Here is a 23,339-nt window from a genome sequence, read left to right as displayed (position 1 = left end):
TAAATGAAAAGGGCACACCCAAATCTTTAAGGTTTTTGACTTGCTTGATGTAGTGATTGTCAAGTTTCCAGGTGCATGTTGACTATTATCAGTATGGAAACATACAAATTTTTTTTGAAAAAATGATTGTTAATGATTCCTCCTGGCAGTGGTTGCTAAATACTTTGAGAGCCTGGCATAAGCCTACTCTGGCCTGTGACAGTAACACAGCAGTATCGAGGGCTTTCTTCCATCACCAGCATTCCGACATCTTGAGATCGAACCATTTACATATCTATTGAGAAGAAACGGAGCGAGGAGACAGCCCTGCCTTACACTCAGGCCCACCACAGCATTACCTGCAAAACAAGATACAGTATTTGCTGGCGTATAAGACTACTTTCCCCCCCTGAAAAACATGCCTCCAAGTGGGGGGGTCGTCCTATAGGCCGGGTGCACTTCAGTTGGGATAGACATAGCTGCCCATAGTGGCCCATAGTACTGTACTGTAATGTAACAAACTCTATATTTTGAGTGGAAATGTTGGGGGGTCGTCTTATACACCCAGTCGTCTTATACGCCCAGTCGTCTTATACGCCGGCAAATACGGTATTTCCTTGATGAAGGGGACCTTATAATAGCTGTAAAAATGAACTTTCTATCAGTAGTGCTTACTACCTTTCTGGCCAGCAAAGACAGTTTTTACATAAATTCAAAACTGCACAACATGTACACTTTCAGATGAAGCCAAATTCTTTCAAAAATGCGAAGAAATCTGGGTCAATCCACAGCTTCTTTACATGCCAGTTTTGTACACACCATATTGGGGGGGGGTGTATCTATCTATCCATCTGCTGCATAGTGTTTTGAACGTACTATGAATGCTCCGTATTTGATTTTGAAAAGTGCCATTACAGTGTTAAGTTTCAGTTCCTGTCCCAAAGAATGCACTACAAAAGTGAAGAGGACTCTTGCACTTTCTGAGAAGGAGTCCTTAGGCACTTTACGGACGTAACACATTCCTGGGGGCAGGAGCCCACAGAGTACAGTCCCCATTTCTCTGCCAGCGAGCATAAAAGCTGGGGCAAAAAGGTAGCTCTTTTGGGCTGAGAAAGAGACCCCTCAAAAGAGGTGCCTTGCGGCAGCAAGCCAACATAAAAGTAGAACCACCAGCAGGCCTAGAGCTGCAATGCTCTTATTTTTATTATTACTTAGATTTTTATACCGCTGCTCCCAGCTAGCTGGCTTGCAGCAGTTCACAATATAAACAGATCATAAAACACATCATCTAAATTTGTAAAAACCTCAACAATATACTCTACAACAGTGGTCCCCAACCTGCGGTCCGCGGCCCGGTTCCCTCTCCCCGCCCCCCCCGCAGTAAAAAACTTTCCAGGCCGCAAGCTTGTGGCCCGGGAAGCTTCTTACTGCGGGAGGAGGGGAGAGGGAATCAGGGCCGCACATGCGCGCTGCGCGGCTGAAATCATGCATGCGCGGCCGCAAATGCACGCTGCGCGGGCGGGGCAATTGCCCTGCCAGTCCCCAGCCGAAAAAAGGTTGGGGACCACTGCTCTACAACAGTTCTACAATTCCCTATAACGATTTACAGATTAGACGGCGGTAAAATTATAAACTGCTCCCCAATGTCTCAGAGCCATTGTATCCGATATGGGTGACAATCATAGAACTGGGGATGAAAAAAAAACAGAGGGAAGATCATCCTGCAGCTCTGGACTCAATCTAACACTGAGCCCAGGCACTAAGGGGGGGGGGGGGGAGAGACCCAATCTTATACCCCAGGATCACTACCCAGCCTCAACCAAACACCTGGTGGAAGAGCTCTGTTTGAAGTTCCCTGCAGAACCCAGAGAGTTCCATCAGGGCCTGCAGCTCTTCTGGGAGATCATTCCACCAGGTAGGGGCCAGGACCGAAAAGGTCCTGGTTGAGGCACCTCCTGGGGCCCCAGGACCATCAGCAGATTCATACCCCGCAGAGCAGAATGCCCTATGGGGGGGGGGCAAAGAAGGTAAGTAGTACCACAAGTAGGTAGGACCCAAGACACGTATCGCCTTAAAGGTCAGAAACAATACCTTGAACTTGATCTTGAAGGCACAGCGCAGGCAATTCATTTCCTTCAAAAAGCAGTCCACAGAAGAAAGAACTTCCTCATCACTGGCTATCCAGCAAGTGGTTTTGTGGTGCACTAATGATGGTCGGCCTGTCCTTGACCTCTGGCCCTGTCTGGAAAACATCCTTGCCAGCAGCATACTGGTAAACCTGTTCCCCAACCTTAACACAGGGCTGGTTTAAAATGCTCCTGTAGCTTCCTGTCCTTTGTAATCTTTATCTGCCAAATATTCTGTGAACAGTTCTGCCCAATTCCTGGACTGAATGTGTCCTCCAAAGCAACTTTCCCTGAGATGCAAAATGGTTTACAATGGATTGGATACGAGACGTGCATGCTTCGCTGTTCCTTTCTACAGGCTCCGTGAAAGGGCAAACCCATCACTGTAACCTTCACAAGCCTTTGCAGTTGGCAACAGATCAAGTTTTGGAATGAATACTTCAATCACCATACTCATCTAATACAATTACAAACTGGACAGTTTTGTTCAAGGAAACAAAGGCTCACCTTTGTATATGACAAGTATTCTTTTACAATTTAAGAGGTCTAGGCTAAATTCGTCTCTCCTCAAACGCCGCCACCCCCACCCACCCAAAGACCTCTTCGCTCTGCAAATACCAACATGTTGGTTGTCCCTGTACCCGGGGAAGTGCACCTGGCCTTGACTGGAGCCAGGGTCAACCTGGTGGAATGAGCTGCCGTCAGAGATCCAGTCTGTTCTCTACCCAATTCTCTACTTTGCTTACAATCACCGTCTGTTCTCTACTTTGCTTACAATCACTTTCCCTTTCGTCTCCCCACAACAGACACCCTGTGAGGTGGGTGAGGCAGAGAGAGCCCCAATATTCCTGCTTGGTCAGAAAAGCTTTAACAATCAGTGCTGTAACCCAGCTGGCTGCATGTGAGGAGCGGGGAATCAAACCCAGCTCACCAGATTAGAAGTCGGCGCTCGTAACCACTATACCAAGCTGGTTCTACACCAACCACTACACCAAACCGGTTGTGACTGTACTGTTTTAAACTGAATTTTAAAATTTTAATATTTTCATTGTAAAATCTCTTTATGTTGTAAGCCGCCCTGAGACCATTTTAGAATGGGGTGGCCTGGAAGTCTGAATGAATGGCTGGCTGGCTGGCTGAGTGAATGAATGAATGAAGAGGAGGGCAACAAAGAGGGTGAGGGGTTTGGAGAGCAAGATGTCTGAGGAAAGGCTGGGGGAGCTTGGTCTGTTTAGCCTGAAGAGGAGGCAACTGAGAGAGGATCTGATAACCATCTTCAAGTATTTAAAAGGTATTTTAAAAAGATGATGGAGCAGAGTTGTTCTCTCTTGCCCCAGAGGGATGGACCAGAACCAATGGGATGAAATTAAGTCAAAAGAAATTCCATTTAAACATCCGGTAGAAGTTCCCGACAGAGCGGTTTCTCAGTGAAACAGGCTTCCTCGGTAGGTGGTGGGTTCTCCATCTTTGGAAATTTTTAAACAAAGGCTGGATAACCATCTGACAGAGGAGCTGAATCTGTGAAGGTTCAAGGGAGTGGCAGGTTACAGTTGATGAGCAATAGGGTTGTGAGTGTCCTGCATTGTGCAGGGGGTTGGACTAGATCAGGGGTAGTCAAACTGCGGCCCTCCAGAAGTTTATGGACTACAATTCCCAAGAGCCCCTGTCAGCATTCCCATTCCCAGGGCTTATGGGAATTGTAGTCCATGGACATCTGTAGGGCCGCAGTTTGACTACCCCTGGACTAGATGACCCAAGAGGTCCCTTCCAACTCTGTTATTCTATGATTATTCTATGAATGAATGAATGAATGAATGAATGAATGATAGAATCATAGAGTTGGAAGGGGCCATACAGGCCATCTAGTCCAACCCCCTGCTCAACGCAGGATCAGCCCTAAGAATCCTTGAGTACCCAAAGCATTTAATATTTATGAAAAGTGGTTTTCAGGTAAGATTGTATCTGCTATCCTTTGTATTAGCTTTTCTTAATTATGAACTCAATAAAAGAAAAGCTGACTGTACAAGAACTATTGGCTATATGGAAAGAAAAATGAATGCTACAAATTGCAAAATGCTGGATTTTTCAATCGTTCCAATATTGGTTTGTTTGGTTAATACAAGTCTACATGAAACGGTGGCATAATTAATTAATTTAAAAACATTTCTATCTTGCGTTCCCCCCTCGGACTGAAAGCAGAGAACAATGTGACAACCAGGTCACAAGGACCCAAGCTGCAACCGTGCAACTGACAAAACTAACATGCTCATTAGTTACCAATCCAAAAGCACTGGAATTTAAAGACACCGAGGAGTAAATCGAGCATAGCCAAATCTGTTGAAACAGTTTAACCTCCACTAAATGTCTTCTGGAATAAAACAAGCTTACATGCCTTCCTAAATACAGGAAGTGCCAACAGGCCAGAAGAAAAAAAATATACTGTCCCTCTAATTTATTTATGTATTTACTTAATTCTTTTGTGCATGCATGCATTTATATGCCCACCTTTCCTTAGGGGCTCAGGGCGGCTTACGAAAGAATTAAATACAGAAGGATTAAAATTAAATATATATATATTTTTATATACAAGTTTTTTTAATTTTCATAAAGATAGAAATATAGGATGCAGTACGAGTTATTAATACAAAGAACAGTAAAATATAATCATCATTTGAAAATGTACGACCCCACATTAACTACACAATGATATAAACAATTATATTTCTCCTATTAATATTAAATTAAATATTAAGGTTTAATTTTTTAAAAAATAATCAATATTAAATTGTGAAAACCAGTTCATTCCCGCCGTCTCCTTCCCCAGTGAAGGAAGAACAGGAGGAATACTATAATTCATTCAGACTGAGTTTAGTGTAGACATGGGGAGCTGAAATTAGATCCCTTTAAGTCTCTGTTAAAGGGACAGGATGTCCCCCCACCCCACCCCTGCTGGCAGCCCTGTAAGAGTCCTCTGCCCAAAGTCCTGTGATTTTACTGTAGTTCTATGGACAGTGTTAATGAAGAAGCTCATCTACAGGACACATATGGCACAGGGGAATATACAGAAAGATGCAGTTCACTCAGTATGAGGTCCCTAGGCTGGGTACAGCTTTAAAGGGAAACTTTCTGCATTCCACAAGTCCTGCAAGATGGAGCTCTTCCACCAGATTTATGGTTGAGGCCATGGTCTGAGAGGAAGATCTAGTGCCCCCCTGGCATTAAAGGCAACAGTCACCCATTGGCATTGAGTTATGGCTCCCTCTCGCCACTCCCTTTATTGGATGTTTGGGGGGGGGGGCGGATAGCTGATTTATACCACCATGTTTTTGACTCATATGTTGTTAATTTTCAATGGGGTTTTATTGGGGGGGGGGTTTACTGATGGACTGTTGTAACCTGCCACATGAGAGTGGGGGGGGGGGGGGTTGTAACCTGTGGCCTGTTGTAACCTGCCACATGAGAGTGGTGGTTCTGGGAGTGGTGGGGAATAAAAATCTAAATATTAATAATAATAATATAGCATCAAATTGTCTGTTCCAAGCGACTGACCCTAAAGAGGAATCTTGCATTTTGTATCAGCTGGGACTTTCACTATATCTTCACAGGCAGCCCACACAGAGTACATTAGTCCGGTTGGGAAGATAAGGTAGTATAGATCAGTGGAGCTAGTTTGGCAGACTCCGCTTACAAGCCAACTCAAAGAAGATACTTCTAATAATGGCATTAAAGATCCCAAGAATACTGGTTTGAATGTGCAGCTCTTGCAAATAAAAACCTCACAACACAAAACAAGAAATTCTGCAAAACAATACAAAGAAGAAAGCAATCTGCATACTCTCGTGGGAGGGAACTGACCAATCAACCCCCCTCTGCAAACATACCCCATCTTCAAGTGGAGGGGTCCATTCATATAACAGTAGAAATGGTTGTGCGTGTATCATTGCTTGTTACTAACCCGTAGGCTTCCGCGACTACCCACTGACATGCGCTCATCTTCATCTGAGACCTACGAAGACAAAAGGAAAGAGAATGGCAGAGACTTTTTAAAAGACAAATTGTGAGTCAGGACAACACAGGAAATGCCGGGGAGAATTTTTTAAATAATGAAACAGAAAAGAAAGCCAGCAAACTACCCCACAAACTTGCGGAATATTCCATGGCAGGAACATTTTATACTTACATCACTGTAAAAACACGTCCGCGCAGTCAGAAGTAATACATTCAAAAGTAAAACGTATCATTTACTGCCATATTTGTGGAAATCATTTTACAGTCCTGCAATCCACTAATGTACTCTGGATGTAGGACTACACGCGTCCCCCCCCCCAGGCAAATTTCCCCACTTTTGATGACCATTCATCACTTGGTGTATGCAAAACACAACGGCTTTTAATGATATTTGCCATTTCTCCTTTGAAAACAGGGTGTGAAGCTGGCTCTGCATTATGGGTTAGAAAACTATTATTAATGTTAACCACAGCTAAGAGCAAGGGACGAAGGGCAGAGAGGCTCTTTGCAAGAGAGCTGAAGAAACAAGCATCCCTGGGTTTCTTTACACAAAAAATAAGGCAGAAATGTGTAGAGTCCCCCTGGATTCCCTCTGAAAGGAGATCTGGATTCATTTCATTTCATTCACTGGTTTAAGTACAACATATAAACCGTACTAACCGAGGTATATCTTCTGGATTTACGGTTGTAACGCTCAGTGTCTTCCTACCAAGGAGGAGGGGAAGATAAAACGTCGTCAGTCAGGAAACACTGCCAGGTAACTTTCCAAATAACGCTCGGGGCTGAGAACATGTTTGGATTCACAAAGCCTAAACTTCATGTTGAAGAAAGCCCCCCCCCCAACTTCCTTTTGTCCTTGCTTCAGAAATCTTGGGTGCGGAAGAGGTTGCACAATGGCATTTGCTATTCCCTCCCCAAGCCCCTGTGCCTTCTTCCGTGTTGTGAAATTGAAAAATAAGGAATTCTGTTAACCAAAGTTTAAAACGCTACAAATCACGAACTGGGGAGCATGTTCCGAATGCTTCTGATCCCCAATTATTTAGGGCACACGTTTGCGATCTGGACAGGCAACTGAAACGAGCACAGGAGCGAGGAAAGGTAGAAGGGTGACTGGAGGAAGCCACAAGTGGTCAGAAAGCAGGGCAGAGGTCAGGTTAAGGTGCTCTACATTTAGTTGTGGCCTTTTTTTCTTTAGCAAATTTCAGGGCCATCTTTCCAAAGAACTCTAGGCCATCTCTACTACAATAGAATTCCTAGAGAATTCCTTTTGTCTCACTTCTTCCTTTTCCGAGCTTATGGCTGCAGATCCTTTCTATCTAGCTGGTCACTGAATCTGAGATTCCATGTGGTAAGGATGGGCTGCTCCCTCTGATGGTTTAAGGCAGGGGTAGTCAAACTGTGGCTCTCCAGATGTCCATGGACTACAGTTCCCAGGAGCCCCTGCCAGCAAATGCTGGCAGGGGCTCCTGGGAATTGTAGTCTATGGACATCTGGAGGGCCGCAGTTTGAATACCCCTGGTTTAAGGGTTACGTGCCCTGGCCACCAGTGGGAGAAGGGGGGGGGCAGGGAGCTGGAGCTGCCATCAGACCTCTCAAGAAATCACTTCAGGAAACTGAAGGTAAAACTGATACCTGGCAGGGCCCCTTTTGTTCATTTTGCTCCTGCCATCACTCAGAGCAGTGGAAGGAAGTGGGAGCTGGGCATTTCCTGCCCCCAGTGGGGGCTTGGAAGCCACAGGTGGTAACAGCAGCCAAAGAGGTTAGTGAAACCAAAGCGCTTGGCATTCCCATGTGGCTGCAGAGCGCCAGGAGACCCAAATATCATGGCAGAGGATACAAGTCTTAGAAGCTTCCCCTGCCCCTTGCTGGAACAAACCCTGATCCAGCTTCCAGGTGTCCGGAGACTGCAAAAACAAGGGAAAGGGTGCTCCAACCGTGGGCCAGAGCCACGAGGGGCACAGCACAGTTCAATCACGTTCATATACATAGGCACAGCCTGGTCCAATTGTCTACATGTTTTGATCCTTTTCCTTTCCCATCACCTTCCCTTGCATGTCTTGTCTTTGCAGGCCTGATGCCAAAGCCTGTCCCTCTTGGGAGGCAATTCTCAGAAAGGGAGATTTAAATACAACTTAACAATAAGCGCGGACAAAGAAGAATAAGAAGAGTTTGTTTTTATAAACTGCTTTCCACTGGCCAAAGGAGTCTCAAAGCGTCTTAAGATCACCTTTCCTTCCTCTCCCCACAACAGACACCCTGGGCGAGGCTGAGAGAGCTTCTGACAGGACTGCTTGGTGAGAACAGTGTTATGAGGACCATGACAAGCCCAAAGTCAACCAGCTGGCTGCAAGTGGAGGAGCGGGGAATCAAACCCGGCTTGCCAGATTACAAGCTGCCGCTCTTAACCACGCCACCACGCTGGCTCTCACAGTGTTCAGAGTTCTGAAAGAAAAAGAGCTAAATATGCACGAAGGGAATTGCCTCCCGTTCTTAGCTAGAAATATGTTATCTTCTGAGAAGTACCGGATTTAAGACATGGAAGACACAGCTTCAAATTCTTCCTCTGTGATGAAAGCCTGTCAGATGACCTTGGGTCAGTAACCCACTCTCAGCCTAACCTACCTCACAGGATGCTTGTGAGGAACAAAGAGAGGAAATCACGTTGTGTACCCACTGGGGAGAAAAACAAGGCATAAAAGAAGAAAAGATGTGTCGTAGATTATTTAATCTTGGAAAGCCATGGCATACCCAGGACAGTGATATTTCGTTTATACAAAGCATATTTAATTAGACGTATGTCACCTTGGTGTAGTGGTTAGGAGTGAGGACTTCTAATCTGGCGAGCCAAGTTTGATTCCCCGCTCCCCCACATGCAGCCAGCTGGGTGACCTTGGGCTCACCATGGCGCTGATAAAACTGTTCTGACCAAGCAGTAATATTAGGGCTCTCTCAGCCTCACATACCACACAGGGTGTCTGTTGTGGGGAGAGGAAAAAGAAGGTGATTGTAAGCCGCTTTGAGCCTCTTTCGGGTAGAGAAAAGCAGCATATAAGAACCAACTCTACTTCTTTTCCTGTACTTTTTTTTGGCATCAGATTGCAGCCGAATTATGGTGACCTCATAGGGTAGCCTTTTTCAACTTTTTGACCATGGAGAAGCCCCTGAAATATTTCTCAGGCTTCGACTAGCCCTGAAACTGGGCCAGAAGTGATATCAGCTCGCCATGCCTCCCTGCCATGTCTAACTGGAGGGGGGGGGGGGAGAGTAAGGAGGTGATTTGAGGCAGGAGTAGGCCCCCAATTTCCACCCGCTTCCCAGATACAGTCAATGGAAGCAGCTGTTTCCCTGATTTCATGGCACTGATGGGAATAGCTTGTGGCTGAGTCCAGTAAGGCAGGATACAGGGGAAAGGGAACCCCTTGGGAGCTCCCCAGGAGAAAGGGAGTCCCTGAGGAGCTCTCACTGAGCATGAAGCCTCCAGGGAGACCTGGTTGGGAATCCCTGCTGTAGAGTCTTCAAGGCAAGAGACATTCAGTGGTTTATCACTGCCTGCCTCTACACTTCTGGTATTCCTTGGTGGCCTGTCATCCAAATACTGATCACAGCTGACCTGGCTTGGATTCCGGGATGGGATGAGGTCAAGCTATCCAGGTCAAGGCTCTGTCCATAGTCCATTTTGTTAATATCAAAATAGGGATTTAATGAACTACACTGGAAACAGTGTCACTCCTTGCAAAGCATGCTGAAGTATTTCTGCAACATACGTTTGATATTCCGATTCAGACACTGGCCCTTAATTTTATCGGTGAATTTAAACAGACTGGAAAGTGGCCTCTAATAAACAGAATCCCTGAACTCCCGACATGAGAATGTCTCTCTCTCTTGACGGCCTCATTGACCCTTCTGACAAAAAGCCTCAAAATCAACAAGTTCAGACCCAGGCTTGCAGAGACAAGGCACAGAAGGGAAGGGGGCTGAAGGAGAAATCATTTTGATGGTTAGGGTCAAATTGGGCAGCAATATTGCGTGGCACCTTAAGGGGATCCTTTTAAACAAAAGTGGGCGGCTTCTACCAGGGCCAATTAAAAGTACCCCTGCCATGAAAACATATAATTAGGAATGCAGTGGCACATCTTCAAACAGGGGAAACTGCTATGCTATTCAGTTGTTAGGACACATTCCCCAAGCCTTTTAATTTTTTTATTAATTAAATTTATAATGTATAACCCGCCACTTCCATATAGGCTCATGGCAGCTGACAAAGTAAACCCGCAATAAAAACCCCATAAAACATAACAACCATACAACATTTGCGTGGACTAAAAGCCCTCCCCACGCCGGTCACAACAATAATGCCTCGGGGGGGGGGGGGGAAGGGGTCGATCGAGAGTAGCGTAGATCATATTCGCTCAGGGGGTTGTTGTTTTTTTAAAAGGCCTACCATCCATTGCTCGATGTCACCAAACTTTGCATCCAGACCACAATATTTCTACAGATGGAAGAGGGAAAAGAGAGGAAGTCAAGTTGAGAAGTACAGAAGCACAAGCTTTCAGGTATGCTCGCATATTGCAGTTGCCCCCCCCTTCAGAAAATCTTTTGCTTTGAACAGTAAGTGGTAAGAACCCCCTATGATGGACTCAACCGAAGGAGAAGGGAAGACAAAGAGTAAAATGTTACTAGAGCCAGAGGAGCCTTAACATTCTGTCATCCTTGTACAGGGGCTAGGCTGGTCTTCTCTGGGTCGTTCCAGTTTCATTATATTAACAGCAGTAACAAAAATGCCATAAGTAAACAAATCTGACTAGACCTCCTAAGAAATAGCCCAGTTCATGGTAATGGTCAACTCATCAATCTGGAGACATAAAATTATGGATGTGTTCTCTGTCAGCATAGTCATGCCTTTCTGAAGAACATGGGTGCAGGGGGACATTCAACATTAAGCAACAAAAGAGCAACTGTAAACTGAATGGTTAGAGGGTGCACGGTATCATCTTTTTCACAGACTACAGATGGTTCAAAAAGGACAAATGTCTACTACGGACTGATCATCAGCAGTATCTTAGAACCTTGTGGAGAGTTGCCTTATCATAGCTGGCCAGTTTGTCATGAATCAAAAGAGCTCCGTCTTATGGTTAGAATATTGTAGGAAGCCACCTTCAGAAATTTGGGACTAACTTTTCTCTTCATCCCTATGGACCCAAGTCCAGCCTTCAAGTCGGGCTGACAGTTGTTCATTTGGAATGTGATGTCACATCTGCCTTATTTTGTACTGCAGGAAGGACAATGTCTTTTGCACATTCTTCAAACAGTTTTGCTACAGTCTGTAATGCACGTTCTCCATGGTGATTCCATAGGCTTGTAGCTCACTGGGTAACACAGTTACTTCAGACTCAGGGATTTCAACCGGCTCTGAAGATTCAGTATGTCAAATATGATATGGCAAGCTTTGCTGCTTGAATAATTCTTGTAAATGTGTGTGGCCAAAAAAGGCTTCCATTAATGCCCAATAGATACATAGGAACAGTTTATCTCCTTACTGTGTTTTCATGGGTCACTAAAGAAGTTTCTGGTCATGACAACAAGACAGCCATCTTGTTTCTTTCATGAGACACATTTGGACTTCTTTATTAAACAGTTTTCAGGTATTTAAGACCGGAATATTAATTCAGACCATTCTAGCTCACTGTGTTACTTCTCTATACAACACCAACATGTAGTGTGCAAACAACATTAGATTTTTTAAAAATATGTATAATGGGTAAGTTCTTGCAAAAAAAAATTAAAGTTGTTTGTTTGCATTTATCCTCCTAGACATTTTAATCATTTTTGCAGTGTTTCCTTTTTTCATTCTTTTGGATTCCCTATGCTCTTTGGTTGGGACGTTCTCCTTTTTCTTCTTTTTTGGATACATTTTTGTTTGGGGAGTCTTACTTCGTCTCTAGCCGTGATATCGTTGCGCAAAACCTCTTGAGTTTGTCTGTAACAGCATCAATAATATATTGTGTTATAATTTCCCCAAGGAAAAGGTCTCATTTTGCCTTCGGCTGACCTCATTTGGATGGTTTGGAAGGCACCCATCGAAGCAAGATGAAGACTTGAAAGAACAGGTTAAATCTTACTTTCATTGCTTTCTGGTCTACTACAGGCTGGCACTCTTTCTTTAAAGACTTCTTGACCTTGATAGGCTGATAGGAGCTTCCATCTTCATTTTCCAATACCAGTATGAACGTTCTTTTCTCTCTTTATCCTACCACATAGCTAACACACTCATGATCTGTAGTATCTATGGTGTCCAGCATGGCAGATCTGGCCATTCTTGTGTGAGAAGCTAGCCCATATTATGGGAGTGTGCCAGCCTGTCGAGGAATGCATGTCGGATCTGCTTCCTGTGTGAATGATGACCAAGAGCAGACATTGTTTTGAATATGCTGGAAGATGTGTAAACAGAAAAGAGCACCCCTCCTGTCAGGATTTCATGTGTTGCTTTAGAACAGAGCAGAGGTGGGTTTAAGTCACTGTCCAACAGAGATATCCCACCTATCAGGGAAAGCTACTGGCGCTAACAATTGGGAATGCAGAACTGGAAAGACTACATCAGAGGCTTGGCGGGATAGAACAGATCATTTCTATGTCTAACACTTTAGCTATTACCAGTGGTTGCTTATTACAGTGACAGAAAACTTCACTTGGAATAACAGGATGACACCATATGATTGTGACAGCCTGTAACAACAACTCATTGGTGGTTCCCAGGCCAACTCCTGTCAAATTTCAAACAGTATGGAGAACTGCCAATAGAAGAGAAGTCCAAGCAAGAAGCGCCTGGGACAGACATAGACACATTCATGCATTTTCCCCAAATCTGCCAATCCCCGCTGTCTCCTGGAGCAATAGCCAATCAGGGCCCTAGAAAACTTTGAAGGGAAAGGGAGTGGGGAAGAGCTGTCTAGCAGACATTTTGGGTCAGAGAGGATAGAGCTTCCTTAAGCTGGTTAAGGATCTTGCTCCGTCTAGCAGGTATTTTGGGTCAGAGAGAATAGAACTTCCTTAAGCTGGTTAAGGATCTTGCTCTGTCTAGCAGGCATTTTGGGTCAGGGAGGATAGAACTTCCTTAAGATGATTAAGGATCTTGCTCCATTCAGCAGACATTTTGGGTCAGAGAGGACAGAACTTCCTTAAGCTGTTTAAGGATCTTGATCCGTCTAGCAGGCATTTTGGGTCAGAGAGGATAGAACTTCCTTAAGCTGGTTAAGGATCTTGATCCGTCTAGCAGGCATTTTGGGTCAGAGAGGATAGAACTTCCTTAAGCTGGTTAAGGATCTTGATCCGTCTAGCAGGCATTTTGGGTCAGAGAGGATAGAACTTCCTTAAGCTGGTTAAGGATCTTGCTCTGTGTCCTGTCACTTCAGTGTCAAACGTACAGAAAACTCACAACAGGCTTCTTAATGAAAGAAAGCTTTATTGGAAAGTACTATACGCTAGGGACTGAGAAGTCAAATCTGACTAGAGTACAGATTTGCCTTTGCTTATCAATACAATTCTCCCGCTCAAAACTTGACAGTTCCCAAGGGAGGGGAGTCAGAGAAAAGACATATGTGTAAGAAAAACGAAATACATTCTCATAACCTTGAGGAGGTGACAACAATCCCCAGTTCAGGCAAGAGCCCACAACATGTGATAAGGTTAACAAAACAAACTATTCACTTTTATGGCTAGCAAGAATACAGGACCTGGAGCAAGCAGGCGCCAAGCAATATAAAACAATATAACTGACATGGAGGAACTCAAGCTAATTTATGACAGAGATTCTACAATCCTGACATCCCTCCACACTAAAAGGACCTCCCCCACCCTAGCCTGCATCTACAGGGCGGGGGCAATCAGGGAATGCGCGGTGGAAAGCTCGGAGGAGGCGAGGCGCTTTCACGTTTTCTGCCTCTACCCACTCCTTGTCCCCTGAAGGGAAATCCTTCCAATCTACCAAGTATTGGAGGCGACCCTTGTGCACACGAGAGTCTAAGATTTGGTTGACTTCGTAGTGAGTGTCTTTATCGATGTAGACCGGCACAGGTGTAGATAACGGGGGGTGCCACACATCCGGAACAGGGGCTCTCCGCAGCAAGCTGGAATGAAAAACCGGATGTACATTCCTATAAGTTTTAGGCAAGGATAGTTCTACAGTTACAGCATTGATAAGTTTCACAATAGGGAAGGGCCCCACATATTTAGGACCTAGTTTCTTGGATTTTTGCTGACAGCGCAGGTTCTTCGTGGACAAATAAGCAAGGTCCCCCACTTTCCACGCGGGCGCTGGTGCCCGTTTCTTGTCAGCCTGGGTTTTGTAAGCCTGTTTAGCCTCCTTGAGGCTTGAAACAATTACAGGCCAACCAGCACTAATAGTTGCTGCCCATTTGGTGACTTCAGGGGCTTCGGTCGAACTTAGCTCCCATGTGGGTGCAGCCACCAAATCTGTCCCGTATACCACCTTGAAAGGTGACACACCCGTGGAGGCATGCGCCCCATTGTTATAGGCAAATTCAGCTAGCGGCAAAAGGGCAACCCAGTCATTCTGTTGATGGTTGATAAAACAGCGCAAGTATTGTTCAAGAATTTGGTTCACCCTTTCAGTCTGGCCATTAGATTCAGGATGGTAGCCAGATGTTAAGGCTTGCTCCACCCCTAACAGTCTCAGGAGCTCCCGCCAGAACTTGGCAACAAACTGGGGGCCCCGATCCGTGAGCAGGCGCCTCGGGATCCCATGTAAGCGTATTATGTGGGTCACAAACATCGAGGCCAATTTGGCCGCTGAAGGTAGGCCGGCACAAGGGATAAAGTGGGCTTGCTTGGAAAATGCATCCACTACTACCCAGATAACAGTTTTTCCCTGGCTGGGCGGTAAGTCCGTGATGAAATCCATGGTGACATCGGACCACGGGCGGGAGGGAGTGGGCAGAGGCTGCAGCAACCCCCGTTTCTTCCCGCCAGCAGGTTTGGAGACGATGCATGTGGGGCAACCCTGCACGTACTTCTCCACATCGGACCGTAAAGTCGGCCACCAATAATGTCTCCTGACCAGGTGCAGAGTTTTCACAAAACCAAAATGTCCTGCTGTTTTTGCATCGTGACAAAGTTTCAAAACGTCCCCGCGCGCCGCCGCTGGGACATAGAGACGCTTCCCCTTAAAAAACAGGCCCCCCTTCTCAGTTAAGTCGGGGCGGAGGGAACCAAACTCAGAGTCCTGTGACACCTCTTTCTGAACCCACCCTCCCGGGATCGAATTTCCCTTTTTGGTTTGACTGCGCGTCACTGCGGCCATTCCCAGTTGGGCGAGAGTAAAAACTGTGTCCACCAATGGGTCGCGCTTGCTATTATACTGGGGCAAGCGGGAGAGAGCGTCCGCCAAAAAGTTCATTTTGCCCGGCAGATGCTTGAGAGTGAAGTTGAATCGAGAGAAAAACTCCGCCCACCGCATTTGTTTCGCCGAGAGCGAGCGGGGCTGCTTGAGCGCCTGAAGATTTTTATGGTCTGTCCAGACTACAAAGGGGATGGTGGACCCTTCTAACCAATGTCTCCAGGTGGCTAAGGCCAATTTTACTGCGGCCGCCTCTTTTTCCCAAATCGCCCAGTTTCTTTCTGCCCCGGAGAATTTCTTAGACAAATAGGCCAACGGGTGTAATTTCCCATCCTCCCCCTCTTGTAGGATCACGGCCCCCATTGCTACATCCGAGGAATCTACTTGTACGGTGAATTGCTTAGCGGGGTCGGCATGGGCCAGCACGGGCTCAGAGGTAAACAGGAGCTTCAGATTCTCAAAAGCTTCCTGACACTGGGGAGTCCACTGGAGTGGGGCACCTGGGCGGCTCGCCGCTTTCCCCCCTTCTTTTGTTTTTAACAAGTCAGTGAGAGGCAATGCCACCTTGGCAAAACTGGGGATGAAAGTTCTGTAAAAGTTTGCAAATCCTAAGAAACTTTGCAGCTGCCTCCGCGTGCGGGGTGGTTCCCAGGACAGCAAATCCCGCACCTTGCCTGGGTCCATCTCAATCCCTGCTTGGGAGACCCGGAAGCCCAGAAATTCCACCGCATCCCGGTGAAATTCACACTTTGAAAGTTTAGCAAACAACTGATGCTTCCGCAGGCGGCGGAGCACCTCGCGGACCAATTTGGCGTGCTTGCCCACATCCTCAGAATACACCAAAATATCATCAATGTACACCAACACCCCCTGATACAATAAATCATGCATAATTTCATTTATCATGTTCATGAACATGCCCGGAGCGCCGGCGAGGCCGAACGGCATGACGGTGTACTCAAATTGGCCCAGGGGGGTGTTAAAAGCAGTCAAATATTCATGCCCTTTTTTTATTCGGACCCGGTAATAGGCTTCCCTCAAGTCCAATTTTGTAAAAATCCGCGCCTTCCCCAAATGACCCAGCAAGTCCTTAATCAAAGGTAACGGGTAGGCATTACAAGTGGAAACAGCGTTCAGCCCTCTGTAGTCCGTGCAGAGGCGCAAAGACCCGTCTTTCTTTTTCACGAAAAGGACCGGGGCCGCCAAGGGCGAAGTGGCGGGTCTGATGAACCCCCGGGCTAGGTTTTTGTCCAGGAACTCCCTGAGTTCATTCATCTCCCTCGGGCTCATCGAATAAAGTTTGGCTTTGGGAAGGGGCTCCCCTTTCTTTAACTCGATGGCACAGTCAGTTTTACGGTGGGGGGGAAGCTGATTGCACTCAGCTTCAGCGAACACATCTGCAACGTCTCGATACTCCTGTGGGAGGGCCGCCCCCCCGGTGGACCCCACCGCGGCCACGACTCGGTCGTTTTGGGAGAGCTGGGGCCGTACATGCCGCTTACAATTGGGCGAGGAAAACTTCACTGTTCCCTTTTTCCACTTCACCGTGGGATCATGCTCCCTCAACCAATCCAGCCCCAGGACACACGGGAATGCTGAGTGGGGTGCTACCAGGAGTTGAATCTGCTCCCAATGTTTCTCCACGTCCAAATCCATCGGGCGCGTCTTTACGGTAGCCTCCCCCCCAGGAGCGCATTTTCCATCCAGCTGGGTAATAGGTAGGGGTTCACCCAATGGCACCTTGCCCACCCCCAAAGTCTCGGCTAGTGCTGGGCTTACTAAGGTCTGGGTACACCCTGAGTCCACAATGCAGCGAACCCCCACTTTCCGCCCGGACTTGGGTTCGGTGAGGGTTGCAGGCAAGAGTATCAGGGGGGAATCACTCACCACTCGTTTGCCCCTGCCGGAGGCCTGCTGGCGGGGTGCCTTTACAGCAGACCGTCTTCGTTTCCCGACTGCTCCTCCGCTTGATCTTCTCCGTCCTGGCCACTGCCCTCCTCCGATTCCTCCACAATCGCTGCGGCACCTGCTGGGACCAGCAGAGACTTGGCACTTTTCTTCGGGGCCGTTTTCTTGGCAGGAGAAGCTTTGGGGGGGGTACCTCCCGTCGATTTGGCGCTAGGCACCGTCTTTGATGGGCATTGCACGAGGAAGTGGCCAGCCTGACCACAGCCCAAGCACAATCCCTTCTCCATGCGCCGAGTGCGCTCGTTCGGTTCCAGTTTCGCCTTTGGCTTGGCTTTCACGGGCGTAGAGGTTTTTGCCCCTGCCTTCCCTGCAATTCCTTGATACTCGGCAGCTCTTTCCAGGCGACTCTCCATCTCCCCGGCCAGTTGGACCCACCCGGCCACCGTGAGGGGGTCTTCCAGAAAGAGGCACTTGCTGGACAAGTCCCCAGAGAGGCCCCCCACGAACGCGTGCACACGTTGGGGCTCGGTCCAGTCCGGCACCGCTGAGGACAGCTCCTTGAATTCTCTGGCATATTCGGCCACGGTCAGTTTCCCTTGCTTCAGAGCCTTGAGTTTCTTCTCCGCCGTCTCCTTTTCGAACGGCTCCACGTACATCTGGCGCATGGTTCTCAGGAAGTGGTTGTAATTGCGGATAGCTCTTGGGTTGTAACGGTACAAGTCCATGAACCATTTTGCTGCCTTCCCTTCCAGGGATTCTCCCACAAAACGCACGCGCTCGGCATCATCATGGAAGGTAAACCCCATGTCCATCATGTAGGCTTGGAGGTGCACCAGGAACGAAGGGAAGGTCGATGGGTCCCCCGAGAATTTAGCTTTGAATTTGTAGGTGTTCCGCATTTCCACTCCCCGGAGATGGGGAGGCAGTCGTCCCTGGCCCCAATCCACCGGGGCCCTCGCTCCACGGCCCATGCCTCGACCGACTCCTACCGCTGCTCGCGCCGCCGCCATGGCTCGCGCCGCCGCCGCGGCTCGCGCCGCCGCCTCTTGCGCCACCGCCGCCGCCGCCTCTGCTCCGGCCACATCCGCTGCTGCCCCCGCCGCAGCCGCTCCCGCCGCCGCTCCGGCGCCTTCAGCCGCCCCGGCGCCTTCAGCCTCACCAGCACCACCTGCGCCATCGAGGTCGCCTTCTTCTTCCTCCCGTCGCGCTCTCGCCAAGGCTGCGGCCTCGGCCTCGGCTGCCGCCTGCATTGCCGCCTCCTCGCGTTCTCGCAGGGTGGGCAGATCCCCCGATCTCCGACCACTGGGTTCACGGAAGCCTCCGTGCACCTCCCGCAGCAGGCGCCGCGTCTCCCGCTGCTCCTCTGGATCCAGGCGACCCGAGAGGTCCTGTAGCCAATTGGTCACCTTGTCCAATTTGTGCTGCAAATCACGCGTCTCACCGGCGGGCTCCGACCCGTAGCTGGGCATCCCCAGCTGATCCGGCCACTGCTCATCCCCCGTCAGGCGGTCATATTTTGACAAACGCCTGCGCTCGGTGATGTGCTTTTCCAAAAACTCGGCATGACCAGGAGTCGCTCCTTCCAAGGCTCTGATCATGCCCGAACTGTACGGACCCACACCGGCTCCGTCGCTCTGGGAGAGGTCCCAATCCAGGCCCTCTCCCTGCTCCGTATAGGTATTTCCTTCGTCCTGCATGTTGGCAGGCGAAAGGGGTTGTGAGATTTGACTTAATGTCAAACGTACAGAAAACTCACAACAGGCTTCTTAATGAAAGAAAGCTTTATTGGAAAGTACTATACGCTAGGGACTGAGAAGTCAAATCTGACTAGAGTACAGATTTGCCTTTGCTTATCAATACAATTCTCCCGCTCAAAACTTGACAGTTCCCAAGGGAGGGGAGTCAGAGAAAAGGCATATGTGTAAGAAAAACGAAATACATTCTCATAACCTTGAGGAGGTGACAACAATCTCCAGCTCAGGCAAGAGCCCACAACATGTGATAAGGTTAACAAAACAAACTATTCACTTTTATGGCTAGCAAGAATACAGGACCTGGAGCAAGCAGGCGCCAAGCAATATAAAACAATATAACTGACATGGAGGAACTCAAGCTAATTTATGACAGAGATTCTACAATCCTGACATTCAGGGCTATTTATTGGGGGTTCCTAGTAAGACATGCACTGGTCTTGTACTGTTATTAGGTTACAGAGCAGTTGAAGATCTGCAGGTTGAGAAACCTGCAGGAAAAAAAAAACACTTTTAAACTCCTAGGTACTTTGGCAGTTGTGGGTGTACTCCTGGTTCTGACAAAAACCATTCTATAATCATATCTCCATATAACTGTTCATAAATTACACTTGTATAAGTAGGTCCTGAACAGCCAAACTCTACTTCCTCATAACTATAAAATAATCCTTGATCTGTATGGCTGGGAGTGGAGGTCAACCTTTTTCCAGGCACTAATCAGACCACTACAAAAACCTGCCAGATTCATTTGATCTGTAATCAGGTGAGACACACAATATATAGCATGCATGCATTCATTCATTCATTCATGGCCATTCATTCATTCCCACTGGCTTTCCATAGCAAGTCAAACAACTGGCAATATCCTCTATATAGCAATAAAAAGCTGTTGCTCGTACACAGCCTAAAAGAAAAGGAAAACAAGAAGGGGCATGCAACAAGCAGAACATTCCACAAACATTTGCCCACTCTACTATTCTGTCATTTTCAACATGCATTAATGAATGGCCACCTAATGAAAACATGCAAAACCAGTCATGAAAGCAGAAGGTCTGGCTTTCGGAATCCTCTGTGTTTTTTAATGTATGAATTAAAAGAATCGCAGCATGGTTCCCAGTTAAGACTCCCTGGGATACTGTCTTCTTTGCACTAGACACTCTAAGGAGTACTTTCCCACACTTAGCAAATTGTTGGAACTGTTTATTCTACATGCTGTACTAGTTAGGTCAAGAGATTACATAACAGAAGCCTGTAACTGGTGCTGTGTGAATGGTGATATTTACAGGGATGGTTCTAAAATAATGTAGGACGATGGCTACATCTCCATCCTCAGATGAAGCTGCCATCCACTGAATCAGGCCGCTGGTCTATCAAGGTCAGTCTTGTCTCCTCATACTGGTGGTGGCTCTCCAGGGTCTTGGGTAGAGTTCTGTCACATCACCTGCTGGTTGGTGCTTCTCACTGGAGATGCTTGGGATTAAACCTGGGACCTTCTGCATAGCATGCTCTACCACTGAGCCATGGCTCCTCTTCTTTGTTGGTCTGATCTGACTCTATCCCGAAAGGCACAGTGTCTAATGTTCCTTTCAGCTTCCTGGACATCCTTGACTTTTAAAATATTGGAGTAAGAATGTCTCTGGCTGGAGGTTCTAAGATTCTCAGGCATGCCAAACCCATCTGCAAGTCACATAAAGACTTTGGCCATCCTTCTGCAGCAAATTTCAATGGTGGGGCAGAATGTGTCAGTCAAAAAGAGTGCCTGTTACAGACAAATCCATAGGTATATTCTGCACACAATAGATAATGCACTTTCAATACACTTTAGAAGTAGATTTTCCTGTTTCACACAGGAAAATCCAGCTGCCAAAGCACATTGAAAGTGCATTATCCTATGTGTGCAGAATCAGCCTTAGCTAAACATTTTACTTCTTCCTTGAGAGAGGTTTCTCTTCATTTCTTATGTTTGCAATGGCACTAAACTAATTGGGAGGAGGAGGAATTTTAAACAATTAATAGATCAAATGTACTTGTAGTTTATTAAACTAAAAGTAATGGTGTTGTGGTTAAGAGCAGCAGCTTCTAATCTGGTGAGTTGGGTTTGATTCCCTGCTCTTCCACATGCAACCAGCTGGGTGATCTTGGGCTCGCCACAGCACTGATAAAGCTGTTCTGACAGAGCAGGAATATCAGGGCTCTCTCAGCCCCACCTACCTCACAGGGTGCCTGTTGTGGGGAGAGGAATGGAAGGTGATTATAAGCTGCTTTGTGACTCCTTCAGGCAGAGAAAAACAGAGTATAAAAACCAGCTCTTATTATTATCATGTATTAGGAAAAACTGAAAGTGCCTTAAAGATTTCGAAGTATTTCCAAGTATCATCAAACAGATTTGTTATGTTACCAAGATGCAACAACAACAAAAATTGCATGCAATCACACAAAAGCTTAGCATACCCTACCTTTTGAACTTGATAGATCTATGCAGTGAAGGGATAGAAAAGAGAAACAGATAAGGTGGTAAAAAAAGAATCACAAAAGGACACTACATTCTAAGGCAAATTGTACTTATCAAATATGCCATCTGCATGTTCAATAAAAGTTGACAGGCCAAGTTTCCAGACTGGTACTAAAGGTGAAAGAAAACTCAACTGGACAAGGTCACTATTTTGCATGGAGAGCAGTGCAGAAGAGTCTGCAGAGGAGATACGTACTCAATAAGGCTACTTCTCGTATTAAGACCAAATATTAGGCCAGCTACTCTTTTAATCCTACCCCCAACAAACAGACAAGCAAACCAACACACACACAAAGAAGTCTGGCTTCTTTAGGTACTGGCATACTTATTTAAAATGGGACAAGACTTCCAATTGTCAAAAGGTGACTTGTACACACCTTGTAATCCAGATGAAAGCTCTGGCAAGACAGGTGCAAGCAACCACCCTACAACTTACCAGTACAGTCACAATCTAAGAATGAATATTTATTTAGTATGTTTCTCTCATCCTTCATTTAGGGAGCTCAGAATGCTATGCATCTTTCTGCTTTCTAAAAATGTGAAGGTCCCGAAGTGTGGGGGGGGGGGGGCAGAAAAATTCAGAAAAAAATGCTATTTGGTTCTCTCCACTTCCCATTTTTTCCCTCAAGGTTGTTGGGAAAATTGGACAAAAGAGAGATACGCTATAAAAAAACCTTATGAAATATTTTCTTCTTTAGAATAAGAGATGCTTTTAAAGACAAGGTAAGTATGCTGTAGACGTAGACGGCTCTTAAATCCAAGTGGATACCTAACCTTCATTAGCAGAATACGCAGGCCTTTTATTGTCCTTTTAACCTGACCTTTCTCTCCTGGTTGCTCTTTTTACTCTCCCGCAAACGACGGTGTCACAGATAAGCGCAGATTGGGTAACTAGCAATGCTCTAAGATATCACAGGGAACATCAACTTGTAGTTTTCTCTCAAGTACTGGATAAATTTGCAATTTTACAGGTAGAAAACTAAGGCGCTTATAACTTTAACATTTCATAACTATGTCAAATATGCTAAATAAATTATAAATGTTGCATGTTATGTTGTTAAAGCAGTAAAAGCAGTTTAGATTTGACAGAACAGTAAGCACTGCCTATATTTCAACTTTTCCAAAGAATTCCATTGGGGGGGGGGACTCCCCCCCGCCCCGTGGCTTCAAAGGCCTGGAAACATTACATCTCTACTTCCCTCTACCATTTTATCTAACAACCACCCTGTGAAACAGTTTATGGCTGCAAGAGAATGACTTGCCCAACAACATTCATGGTGGAGATTTGAATTTCGGCTTCTTGGATCCTAGTCTACTACCAGCATACCACATTGACTTGAGCACAGGGATCTACTTTACACTGATTGAGACCCTCGGACCATCCAAGGGAACATTGTCTACACAAACTGGCAGCAGCTCTCCAGGGTCTTAAGCGATAAAGGTATCTGAATCTGAGGTCTTCCACATCATCTCCTACCTGATCATTTTGAGATGCAGTGACTGAACCAGGCACCTTCTGTAAGCAGAGCAGAGGCTCTACCACTGAGTCACAAACCCTGTGCTCTCTATATTAATTTCTTTGCTAAATTTATATCCTGTCTTTTCTGCCGAGACTCAAGACAAATTTCGCAATGCACAATAATGCAACCAAATAGCACAAGGCAACTGTATTTTTATTACAGTCATTGAGCAAATCAAGAAAA

At 46.5% G+C, this 23,339-nt stretch overlaps 1 protein-coding gene and 1 non-coding gene across 17 annotated transcripts in view; both read right to left on the bottom strand.

The window, feature by feature from the left end:
• LRRFIP1 (LRR binding FLII interacting protein 1) overlaps positions 1–23,339 on the bottom strand; it is a 90,177-nt gene that overhangs the window by 51,805 nt on the left and 15,033 nt on the right. For 10 of the 16 annotated variants that reach the window (XR_013227983.1, XM_077319301.1, XM_077319288.1 and 7 more), the window contains exons 3-6: positions 21,581–21,598; positions 10,555–10,602; positions 6,774–6,818; positions 6,061–6,111 (exon numbers count right to left, since the gene is read on the bottom strand). The exons of 2 other annotated variants lie outside the window; for them this stretch is intronic. Coding sequence is in view for 13 of the 14 variants with exons in the window: in XM_077319301.1 (XP_077175416.1) it covers positions 6,061–6,111; positions 6,774–6,818; positions 10,555–10,602; positions 21,581–21,598 (162 nt within the window). In the remaining variant the exon portion in view is untranslated. Of the gene's footprint in view, positions 1–5,986; positions 6,112–6,773; positions 6,819–10,554; positions 10,603–17,381; positions 19,616–21,580; positions 21,599–23,339 lie in introns of those variants that run through there. 4 more of the 16 variants (XM_077319293.1, XM_077319298.1, XM_077319302.1 and 1 more) reach the window with 3 other exon arrangements.
• On the bottom strand, positions 10,791–10,897 carry LOC143831042 (U6 spliceosomal RNA). The gene has a single exon (XR_013228678.1). It is a non-coding gene; the product is annotated as a U6 spliceosomal RNA (small nuclear RNA).

The sequence above is a fragment of the Paroedura picta genome, chromosome 2, assembly GCF_049243985.1.
Source record: "Paroedura picta isolate Pp20150507F chromosome 2, Ppicta_v3.0, whole genome shotgun sequence".
NCBI lineage: Eukaryota > Metazoa > Chordata > Lepidosauria > Squamata > Gekkonidae > Paroedura > Paroedura picta.
The sequence above is the reverse complement of the archived record's forward strand: the minus strand, read 5'-3'. Positions and strand labels throughout refer to the sequence as shown.